The sequence below is a fragment of the Phoxinus phoxinus genome, assembly GCF_949152265.1.
Source record: "Phoxinus phoxinus genome assembly, chromosome: 18".
NCBI lineage: Eukaryota > Metazoa > Chordata > Actinopteri > Cypriniformes > Leuciscidae > Phoxinus > Phoxinus phoxinus.
In genome coordinates, this window is record NC_136893.1 from 5,358,490 (window position 1) to 5,370,793 (window position 12,304).

Here is a 12,304-nt window from a genome sequence, read left to right on the forward strand (position 1 = left end):
TTGTCTGTGGAGCTGTAATTCACATCTTAATTAAACAACAAACCACTTCTAATGAAGGGGGCAAATGGTATACACAGAATACTGACAGTTTTCACATAGCAGTTTATCACAAATCACATTCAGCGGTGTTGATATTAATTACAGAGGATATCCAGTAATAAGTTAATGAGATTATTAGGCGATTCCAGACTGGCAAAAAGCCAAGGTTCCAGTTGGTTCTAGTTTATATTGCTATTTTATATTATGGGTGGTGTCTAGATGGTAACCCTTCTTCTGCTAAAAGTCTCACATGCGACATTCAAACACTGTGTTTATTTGAGTCCCCAACCCTCATCTTGGTAGCAGCAAATGTGACTCCATTGAGAGTTTCTCAGAACGAGGTTTACCATCTAGACCCGACCCACATTTCCATGGAAATGTCATCTTGGCTCAGAACAATCAGGTTTGCCATTGGTTAATTGGTTCTGTGCTTCAGTGTGCGATTGGTAGGTTGTGTTTGTGTGTTCAGTAGTCCAGTTCGTGTCGTCCCAGTCCCAGGACGTGTGCTCAAAGTCTGTGTTACTTTCATTGTCTCTGTCTACTTTGCTTGGGTCCTGAGATGGTTCAACATGGTTCTCGTCTCCAAGAGCACACTGTGAATGAGCATTACCTTGACAGGATTCAAGGATGCCATCACATTCACTGATGGAATCCAGTAAATCGGATATATCAGGGATATCCCAGCCATTCTCAGAGTCCTTCCTCTCGTATTGATCTACATTTGATGACGGGACATCTGAAGTATCTGTGTTTGAAATGTCCCCTTTGACTCTGCTCTGACCAGCTGATTCTGGAGTGCCTGGTTTTTCCTGAGATAAATGAACAAGCTGTAATGTGCTACTCATGGCTCCAGCCTCTTCCCTAGTAGGAACCCCCACTGCTACTAGGATGGTGTCCATCTGACGCATGTAGTCCAGGTGTCCTTTCACCTAAAAGTTGGACAGAACATAGTCAGTATTTAAAAAGCAAGTCAAAATTTGAACGATCAAATTTGAGTTTTATTTTATGCCAGGTGAAATAAACTCCCACAGACTTGAAAAAAAAGAAGCCAGAACCAACATATAGAGACTCAGGTAGGGCTGCACGATTATGAAAAACATCCTAATTGTCGATTATTCCCTTGAAATTGTGATAATCGTAATTAATAATCGCAATTACAATTTACATTGAATGATGTTTTAAATAGCTTTATACCACTGTTTGAAGCGACTGCATGACAAGCTGAAAACATTCTTCCTGAAAAAACGTATTGCTTTTCTAAGCATTAAGCCTCAAATGTCAATTTTTTTCATTTAAAGAAACCAAACCAAATTAAAATATGCATTCTATTATAATGTTATAAAAAAACAACATCTTAAGCCCACAGAATAATGTAAGTAAGTGGATTTTTTTTTTGTAATTGCGCCTTTACAATTACGGATGCCACAATTATGTAATTGTTCAATCGCGATTACAAATTCGATTAATTGTGCAGCCCTAGACTCAGGGGTGGAATCTTTTGATGGAGATCTATTCAGCGGGTAGTCATGTTTTTAACTTTAGCTGATTGACATTAGCCTGGCAAGCCAGACCACTGCCACTAGGATGCGTCTAGATTTCTAGGCTAGATTGACATTGGAAAATAGCTCAAATTTAACACATATAAAAAAACGCTAATAATTTAATTCTTAGGTGTGCTATAAATTTTTTTCTTATGAACTTTATACTTTTATGAAATTTAAGACTTAATTTTGATAATCTCCCATTGACTAACGTCCACCATTTGGTGTGTCAGCAATATTTGCATACTGAACTGGTCTATTTAATTGATTTATTTAACTATAGCTGCCTTGACATTATGTGACATCTGCTGAGTTTTTATGTAAAGATTAAAGTGGTTCTGATAAACCTAAGTTAGTCCTGAAAACTGTAACACTATTTTAGCCTTACGAGCACTGATATTTATTTCAGGAAATGTGAATTGAATTGCTTATTAACAGTTCTTCACATGCCGAATGAAGGTGCAATTCTTCACATGGCTCGCATTGCAGTCGCAAAACCAATACCTTGCCATATCTTCTGCCAATTTATCTAAGCTGTCATTTTTTTTTCATGAATAACTTCTTTCACAAAGATACCACAAGCATGTCTTTTTTTCTTGTCCTCGATTAAGGCCGATGTGATGCAACCTGTATTCTGTGTCTGTGAGATAAGGAATATCTCAGTCCTTTATCACACGGATCTGTCGAGATGTACAGACTATCCGTTGCTCTGTGTAACTTAGAAGGGATTGTTATGAATGGATCATTTTAAGTTGAAGTGTCTTTCTCTTTTTACATTTGTGCATTGCATAAAAGACACATTTTTGAGTCTTTTTTTTAATGAGGGAACAGCGCTGGATTTAAGGACTCCACTTGAATATCAACGAGGAACTTCCTGCGACAGTAATTACAGTAATTGTAGTCTTTTGTGGCTGACAATTTAACAATGCAAGGGGGTGTTTAATGCAAAAAGCATTAAATCACTTTTTTTGTCTATAAAAAGTACCTTTCAGTTGGTTAAGGTTTGATGTCATCTGAAGGAAATTAAACTTTGACTCTACGCTAATGTAATGTCGTGAAGTTGTGTTGAATGGTTACTCTCACAGCCAGTCAATTGCATGTGAATCTACATGTAAATGCATCTCACAGACACCGAGAACATTTAAAACGAACACCAGGGATGCAGAACTCAATGCACACACGCATTTGCTTACCACTGACGACAGATCCACATTGATGATTTTGCGGTCTTGCGAATTGATTGGCTGGAGCCCAGCAACAGACAGCTGGACAGATGAACTTCTATACAGCAATCCAAGAAGCCAATCCCCTCTAAACCAATAATGACAAAAATAAATACAAGTGGTTAAAACAATAAAATCGCAATCGTTAACATTGAGATGTTCTGTTACTTTTTATTAGTAAATAAATAAAGTGTCAATTCTAAATATTCACTCGTGGCCTAAAATTACTGTAATTTGTTAAATGCTAATTTCAATTTGATTTGTAAATGAATCACCCATTACTCCCATCTAATTCATAATTACACATGTAATAATCTAAAATGTTACCTTTAGCCCTTTTCTGGTTGCCTAGTATGATTTCAGCATTTAGAGGCACTGGTTGGCAAATTTGACATGTCATTGGTTTTCTTGCATTAATGAAGACTAAGTGGTCATTTAATTCCCATCTGAACTGATTTCATAAGCAGAAAATATGGCATAATGAACTTACTGAATGATATTGCACAAACACTACAGTTCAAATGTTTGGGGTCAGTAAGATTTTTTTAAATAAATTAATACCTCAATTTAATGCATCCTTCAAAATACATTTATAATGTTACAAAATATTTATATTTTAAATAAATACTGTTCTTTTGAACTTAAAAAAATCCTGAAAAAAAATGTATCACTGTTTTAACAACAAAACTCTTTTCAATATTGATAATATTAAGCAGCAAATCAATAATGATTTCTGAAGGATCATGTGACACTGAAGACTGGAGTAATGATGACTTTGCATCACAGGAATAAATTACATTTTAAAATATGTTCAAACAGAGAACAGTTCTTTTAAATTGTAGCGTAATATTATTTAAAAAAGATTTTGTATAAGAGAAAAAGAGAGTTAATTTGTGTAAACTGTTAAAAGTATAATCATAATGGCAAATGCTAATACCTTAGAAGAAGGGATGTCCTGATCAGGGTTTTTGTGCTCCTGATCCGAGTCAATGAATATTGAGTATCTGCCGATCCGATACATGTATATATATTGACATTGGTAGATGTACAATCGTATGTTACAATGGTACACATAGTAAACAGACTGTGTGGTCACAATTATGAATATAGGACTACTTATATAAACTTTATGTTCAAATCATTCTGCTTATTGAACATATAAGGGGAAATAAAGTAGCCTGGTTCTACCAGACTCTCGTACATTTCATTTGTACAGAGAGTCTGGCCTCTCTCCATTGACAAGCGTTAACTTCCTTGTAGACGGGTACTCTGTTGAAGTTTAAAACTATTGGATCTGCCCAGAGCCGCTCTGGATCCGCCATAACCAATCGCTAACGTTTGGTCGTGACGAAACTTCAATTCAAACTAGCGCACGACCTCAACGTCATCGTTCTCAGCCACTCCCTCTGTTCGCTGATTGGACCAGTAAAAAATTGACCGGAGAAAACCCAAGAATATACCACAATCCAAGACGTAGTACTGAAGGAAAATGAAAATTGAGCGGAAGTATGTAGGAGGACGGAGCCAGGCTAGAAAAAAATTGGGTTTAAGGTTAGAAAGCGTGACGCTCGCGGTGTAAGAATGCTATCTGTTAGTCAAGTCTGAAGCAAGATACAACGCAGTCTCATAGTCTGATGCAAGAAGAAAAAATAGTAAATAAAAGGACTTTGAGTGATTCTTTACAAAAGTGAGCATCAAGTACTAAACATGGAGCCTTGAACTTGGGTGTGAGGCGCTGGAACAGACCACATTGGTTCACACGAAGGCTTTGACTTTTGCCCAAAAATCATATTCGAAGTTTGTTTGTTTTAATATTTGAATATTTATTAATAATATTTTGACCATTAAATGCCTTCAGTAAGACCTATTTTGGTATCAAACTTAAGTTGTATATGTTCTGTCCACCAGAGGGCAGTGTACCAGTCAATGTCAACAGGCAAGCAATGATGTTTTCAGAAGAAAAAACACTGTCGACTGGTTTTAAAAAAAATATTATTAAAAATCAGACCCTGGATTAACAGGACAGGTTTTATCCACTGTTCTTATCAAATCTAGTGGGATGTACTGTTGACAGGTGGGCTCTCACGTTGCTGGTCGTCGCGTGGTGAGTTTGGTCCTACATATTTTACACATCTCTTTGTTCCTACTCGTGATTTTTCCCTGTTTCTTTGGTAACCCAAAGTAGCGCCACACGTTGCTTTTCAAATTGTCAAGAGTGTAGATTTCGAACTTCTCGTCAGGCGTGGTTGTTGTAGGCGTTGGCGCGGCCGTCGTTTTGGTATACAAAACGCGCTAACCAGGACGCTAACGTCACCTACAGGAGCCCAGATGACCAATAATAGCCTTGCTAATGAGCTCGCGATTCACAACATAACCAGGCATGAAAAAGCCTCGGAATCTGAATTGAAAACAACGTTTACAAACAAACACATTTACAAAAAATAATGTTCACATACACACATTTGAGCTTCTTCTTTTCCTTTTAATGGAGGTCACCAGTTGGCGACACCGCTTGACAGCAGATGTAAAATAAAGGATCGGGGTTAGGATAGCAGATACCGATCAGTTAAAAAAGCCCCGATCCCGGTTCTTAAATTCAATCAGGACATGATTGAACATGTAACACTAATAGTGTCTTACCTGCAATATCCATTAACAATCTTCCCCGCCACTACCCTGGAGAGTCTCTTCCATGCTTTCTCGGAGCCGTCCACAGGGGCCCCCAGGAGCACCACATCCTCCACCACACCTTCACTACCTGCCCGATAACAAGAGACAGAATGTCTTTCTACCGGCTCCATGCGAACAGATTCTCATTTACAGCCTCACACCTCTCCGATTTCATCTTTCATTAGGCTGATAAAGAGAAAATGACTCAGTCTGGCCAAGTCCAGCTCTCTCATGTCGACACTTCTTCAGAAGCAAGGTCTTAAAGACAAAAGGATGTTCCCTCATCTCTCACCCACTCCGTGTAAAGGATAGAAAGCCTACCTTGATCATTAGCGAGCTCTTCTAGACAGAAGTATATGACACGAGCTCCAAGGCTAAAGCCAATTAGACTGACAGGGCGCTTTCCCTGCACAAAGATGAAAAAAGGAAGATAATTAAACACATTTGCAAAAAATATTCCAGGTTTATCCTATTAATTTAATTCGTTTTAACATTTCTAACAGTATATATCTATCATATTTGATACGTACATTTCTAAGGCCTCTAAATAATCATCAACATGATCAAAAACCTGTTGCACTCAATTTATTACATGCATTCTGTAATCTGATTGACAGTAATAATAAGTAAAAATTAACTTAAATCGTTTCAATAATAAAGTGATTATCCATACATATTTTTTTTTTTATAAAAATCATGTTATAATGCCAGTATCAAATATGATCCATCAGGCTTTTGAGAAATGTTGATCTGTTCATCTGTTGTTCATCATTGTATTATATGTTTTGCCTCCACAATAAAAACTACAGAGCTTATCATAAAAATAATCATTTAAATACTCAAACATATTATCGGGAGATACAGTGACTGATATTTATATGCAATTAATGCAAGTAGTCTGCTACAGTATACTGTTAAAAAGATTTACATTAAAAGCTATCAGAATTTTAATGTACTTTTCTGACCAATAAATATCAGCAACTGCACCAAATTGCATATTTTTGATCTCTGAATAAAATTGAGGTGTTTTTCTTCCTCGATTATTAGATCCATATTCTCCTATATCATACTATATGAATCATAAAAGCCTACCAAATATGATATTCAACAAAAAAAACACATGCAAACGGTTTTTAGATTATTTAAATATTTTTTTTTACATTTTGTCTAAGAGTTTAATTTTTCAGATTTTTCAGACTTATTTCATAAATCAGGATTTGCAGGTTTAATTAGTATGCTGAAAGTGAAGTGGTGTTTTTGACATCATAAACTACAGTACCAATCAGGTCAACGTGTGATCGTCAACTCGTGGATCTCTGAGCTGGTGTGTGTGAGTGAGTGGAGGCGGGGCTCATTTGCATATTCATTGAACCACGAATACTATATGAGGCAAGGGTGTAGATTTACATTCAAGCTATTTTAAGGCATGAAGAAAATTTTTTTTCAAGGACAAAACTTTTAAATATGTAATTTTGGTGATCAAAGATGAGTTTTAAGGGATACAATTATTGACTACAGGGGGACTTTAAATAATAAATGAAAACTGATCCATTTAAAGCATCAATTCTTCAGCTACATACATTCACACAAATGTCACACTGTTTTTGAGCATCCTGCCATGAGCATTGCATTTTTATGGATATTTTATTTCTGCTCACACATTTTGTTTCTAACTGTGCGTTCACACCGCCGCCGGCGAGAGCGGCAAAATTCGCTCTCGCCGCCCTGCCATCGACGCCGTGAGATTCAGGGACTCTCTGGCGCTCTGACGTAGATTTTAGAATGCGTGATTTTTTTAAAACTTTATTTAAAGGAGCCGCAAAGCAAATAAGAACTGAACATAAATCAGTATCCTATTTTGTGCATACTGGCCACACGTAGGGTATAAGTTAACCTATTAAAATATTTTAAATGTGAAAGTAACAAAACACCAACAATTTCAGACACCGTTTTCCATTCGTCGTTCTTTTTATTAATGTCCCTGTATGTAAACAGGGACACGTCGTACAATAACGGGAAACCCGCAACAGAAATAATTAACTTTTCCTCCATTTTGCTTAGGAACTAATGTGGTCGGAACCAAAGTTTACAGGATTGTGTTCTCTGGTATCCTCTCAGGCGGAGGAGTTCTACATTCCGATTGGTTGCCGCCGAACCGCGTCATAGCTTATTACCATAAAGTTGACTTGATTTCAACTCTTCTCGCCGCTCTCGCCGTCCAAGACGCGCCGCGCCGCTCTCGCCGGAGCTCGCCGCCGGCTCTCATTGAAAATGAATGGCTTCCGGCCAATTTGACGCTCTTGCCGCCGGCGGTGTAAACGCCATAGACAGTATATAAACTGGACACAGCGACCCCATAGGTTTCAACGGAGAGAAATGAAGTCAATTAGAAGCACTCACTTCCTGATCGCAAGGCGAACTGCGCAGGCTCAAACTGAGCTTGACGACGTAGATGTGACGTGAGCAACCTGTAGGTCTTCTAGTATCTGTGCCGAGAGAAATCTGAATCATTCCCTTCCGAATCTCGCAGAGACGGAGAGCGTGGGTATTTGCTGTCCATGAGCTAGCAACGTGAGCAACTTTATCACTCTCTATGGGCTTCTCCCTTGACTTTATGCCTCCACGTCCTCCCGATTGCTTGCGAGCTTCTCTGCCTGTCCATACGGTAATTTTTCGACTTGTGCGACAGAGTCGCGCGGGTATGACGCAATCGTTAGCCTATTTTTACAAAAACTGCTTCTACGGGGCCATAACGTAAGATACGAGGTAATGGAGCCTTTTATACATTTTCGTGTTTCTTTAGAAATAAACAAATGACAAACGGTGTCTTTAAACGCCTCAGATGTAAAGTTATTCGCTGTCAAAGTGACGCCAAAATGAATGGGAGTCAATGGAATGCTAACAGCAGGTGGGGGTCCGCTAGCCAATGGCGGCGCCCAGGTCGGCTTCAATGTCTTTCGGAACACTGCCCCCCTGGTAAACGCACAGTAAGAGACAAATGGCTGTCTATCATAATTGACTAATTGACATAATTCAATGCGACCTGTAACATTCCTTGAATTAGTCATTACAAGTTATGCTGAACTGAAAAGAACAAATACTAATGGAGCATCTAGAAGGACTCGTTGTCTGGACTCTGACCTGCTGTCGGCTCCGGAGCACCTGTGCGAGGTGTTTTCCCACCTCCGCCGAGCGACTCAGACACACCCCCCAGGGGTTGTCGATCACACTGGCCACAGCCAGCAGAGAGGCAGGCCACGTCAGAGCGGTTACTATGCCTGAGCATGAACAAGAATATCAGCAATGTGGTTATTCTGGACACCGTAAAGCAATGTGTGACAAATCATTATTTCATTACCGTATGCTACAATTAAATGGAGCAATTTGGAGGTATTCTCAATAAACAGGGTATAACATTGACTTTGTTGACTGTCAACCTCAGGAGGACAAACAAAATATTATACAAGCTGGTTTATTTCATATATATTTTTTATTTTTGCAAGGCTGATAGGTGCTTTACATGCAATCTGCAAGCAATCATATCATTACCGCATGGCACAAGCTGATTGGCCTCTGCTGATCCTGCAGTGCTCAACATTTAAATAGTCTGGTTCATTGTTAGTCTAGTTCTGCAAGTTCCTCTGAACGCCTCCACCTCCCCCAGCTCCACCTGCCTAGATCTGCTACAGGATGTATGCATGTCTATTTATGCAGCAGCATTTCTTACATCCTCACAGCAGCATGTGTGTGTATCTATTAGAAGCTGCAAGCCCATAATTGTATATATCAGGGGACGCGCGGTCCATATAAGCCTAGATCTGTCCATATAAGCCCATTTTGAAACATATTAAAATACAAAAACAGTTCTTTTAAATTGTAAATAATATTTCACAATATTACAGTTTTTTGTGTATTTTTATTCAAATAAATGCAGCCTTGGTGAGCATAAGAAACGTACCGATCCCAAACTTTTGAACGGCAGTATATATATATATATATATATATATATATATATATATATATATAAACAGAATAAATAACATTTTCACATTGAGTATGAGAGGTTCTAAACATTGAATAATAATAATAATTAAAAATAATTAGCAGCACATTTTTCATTTTATGATTCTACCAGAATGCACAGCAAAAAGACTGAAGTGTGAGTCTGAAAGTATGTGAGAGAAATGCAATGGCCACTCAACCAAACAATACAAATTCCAGCACTGGATTGTCATTCATGATAACACACACACAACACAACACAAACACACACACGAAAGAAACAGAAATTCCACTTCGACTATTAGAGACACTTCCTCTGTATTAGACACATTCCTGTCAGGACTGTGAAAGATAGCCCAATTCAGCTTAGACTTAAATTAATATGACTGCACAGTTCAATACTCGCATAAATAAGGTAAGATAAAGTACAGGTGACGTTTCCTCAAACCATGTAGTACTACCTTTTTATAGCTTAACAGCATTGGTATAGTAAAGCAGACATACCTGAGAGCACTGTGTATTTGAGGGCCTCCTGGGCAAAGACACTAACAAGCCCGTCCCATAATGAGTCCAGAATAGAGCCCAGCTCCAGTAAATAACGTGACTCCCATTTCAGACAGTACTGCTCGCCACACGCTCCGAGACTGGACCAGGGAGCCTGGAACGAACCTATGATGGGCAATCGAAACTGAACCTTAGTGTGAACAATGTTTCATGGCTATTTTGGGCTTTTTACATTAAAGGGGTCATATGATGCTTTTAAATCTTTGCCTTATTCTATCTAACAGAGAATGCTGCTCCAGGCCTCGATCGAAGTCTAGATATTACTATATATATATATCTTGATATAACTTTTACGATTGTGTTTGGCTGTAAGAAGACAGTCATATACTCCTAGGATGGCATGAGGGTGAGTAAATTACAGAATAATTTTCATTTTTGGGTGAACTAGCCCTTTAAAGGTGCACTGTGTAATATTTAGGGGGAACTGCAATATAACTATGTTTTCAGTGGTGTATAAAGACATTACATAATGAACCGTTATGTTTTTATTACCTTAGAATGAGCCATTTCTATCTACATACACCGCGGGTAGGGTTGCCACCTTCAGTGTGGCAAAATAAGGGACCCCCATTCACCCCCCCCCCCCCCCCCCAATGCTCAACTTTGACAAAGTCATTTTTATTGTTATAATTGTGATTTCATAATATGTAGATATGAATCCAACTAAAATCTATTGAAAATATGTATTTTAGTCAAATAGCAAATGGTGTAGCTCTGCAGCTATCTACTAAAGTGATAATTTCTTTACTTTTAAAACAGCATTTTCCAAAAGATGGGCAAAAATCTTACACTAAACCATGTCAAATTATCTATATCCATGAACGTTAGAAATGTGGGTCTTTTATAAAGTGAATTTAACTTTTTTTTTTTACTGTTTTTGTTTAAAAAATATTTATTTATATAGCCTAAAGTAAAAAAAATATAATAAATCCTCCTAAAACTATAAATCCTAAAAAAAAACCTAATATGTTTCAAAAAGACATTTTGTTGAAACAACACAAGTGTGACTTTTTCCCCCCACACTAACATAAAAAAACAGATATTATTCAAATTTATTTAATTTTTTTGTAGATGTAGAAAGTGTTGTCAACCGTGCAAAGTCTCACATCATTTGGACAAATATAATGTTTTATTTATTTCAGCAAACGTCATTTGGGGTCAGAGACCCGAACAGCGCGCTACAAGGGGTTAAAAAACGTGCAGGTTTACAGCGCATGTTCACGAGACTCAGTCGCTATAGAAACAAAGACGCTAAAATGCAATCACGCAATGAGCTTCTCTACTAAGAAATTGATTTCTTTATATTTGCTATTAGTATTATCCATACTGCAAAATCCTTATGTTTTTATTCAACTATATGTGGGCCTAATGTAAAATACGGGACAAATCGCGTCCCTTATTGATTTGATACGGGACGCATCATCTTACTTGTAAATACGGGACGATTCCGTATTTTAAGGGACGGGTGGCAACCCTAACCGCGGGTCCCCTTACATGTTAAAGCAACACTAAAGAAGATTTTTTTACCTTAAAATAATGTTTCCAAAATCGTTTCAGTGGTTCATCAAGTCGTAACAGGGTGAAAGGCACTTCTGCCTCCGCTTTGCGGCCTTATATCTGCTATAACCACTATGTAAGTTTGCCAGATCGGGTCGCGTTTCTGTAGTTCGAATGAGACATAAGAAAACTACAAATTTGGCTTGCTTTACGTCAAGCGTTACAATAGTCATCATTTCTGATGTCGCAATACATCATACTTTCATGAAATCATTCATCATACTCTACCTTGTCTGTGGACATTGTTCATTCCAAAGCCGGTGCTGGATGAACAGCGAGCGTGCGTGCGACAGTAGCGACGGTAGGCTAAATTATTTACGACAGCGGTAATGGACAATTCCGCTTCCAACCTGTAGGGCGACCGAACAGGAAAAGTTCTTTAGTGTTGCTTTAAGTCGCCATTTTGCCCCATCATGTTTCTACAGTGTCCCTAAATGGACAAACGTGTTTTGTCACTATGTTGTTCTTCGTGCAAATAAACTAGCTAAAGTCAGCAAATAAAACACTGACACAATGATGAACAAGTAACAACAATACTCGCAATGACATTTCATTTTACTGAATAATTACGTAAACATAATTTCTTACTTCTGTTTTTGTAAAGAAACCGCATTGCTTAACTGGCTACTCTCTGCCGTCTCAGATGACGACATATTTTCCTGTCGGCCACCGTAACTTCTGTTGGTTGCAATTTGCAACCTCGCCACT

General features: G+C 38.1%; 1 protein-coding gene across 1 annotated transcript in view; it reads right to left on the reverse strand.

Moving 5' to 3' along the window:
* Positions 1-85: 85 nt before the first annotated feature.
* The window catches only part of tmco4 (transmembrane and coiled-coil domains 4), a 19,973-nt gene continuing 7,754 nt past the window's right edge, over positions 86-12,304 (reverse strand). Inside the window, exons 9-14 of the mRNA XM_079587552.1 lie at positions 9,980-10,144; positions 8,615-8,751; positions 5,795-5,879; positions 5,444-5,561; positions 2,774-2,891; positions 86-968 (exon numbers count right to left, since the gene is read on the reverse strand). Coding sequence (XP_079443678.1) covers positions 420-968; positions 2,774-2,891; positions 5,444-5,561; positions 5,795-5,879; positions 8,615-8,751; positions 9,980-10,144 — 1,172 coding nt within the window. The 3' untranslated portion in view covers positions 86-419. The remainder of the gene's footprint in view (positions 969-2,773; positions 2,892-5,443; positions 5,562-5,794; positions 5,880-8,614; positions 8,752-9,979; positions 10,145-12,304) is intronic.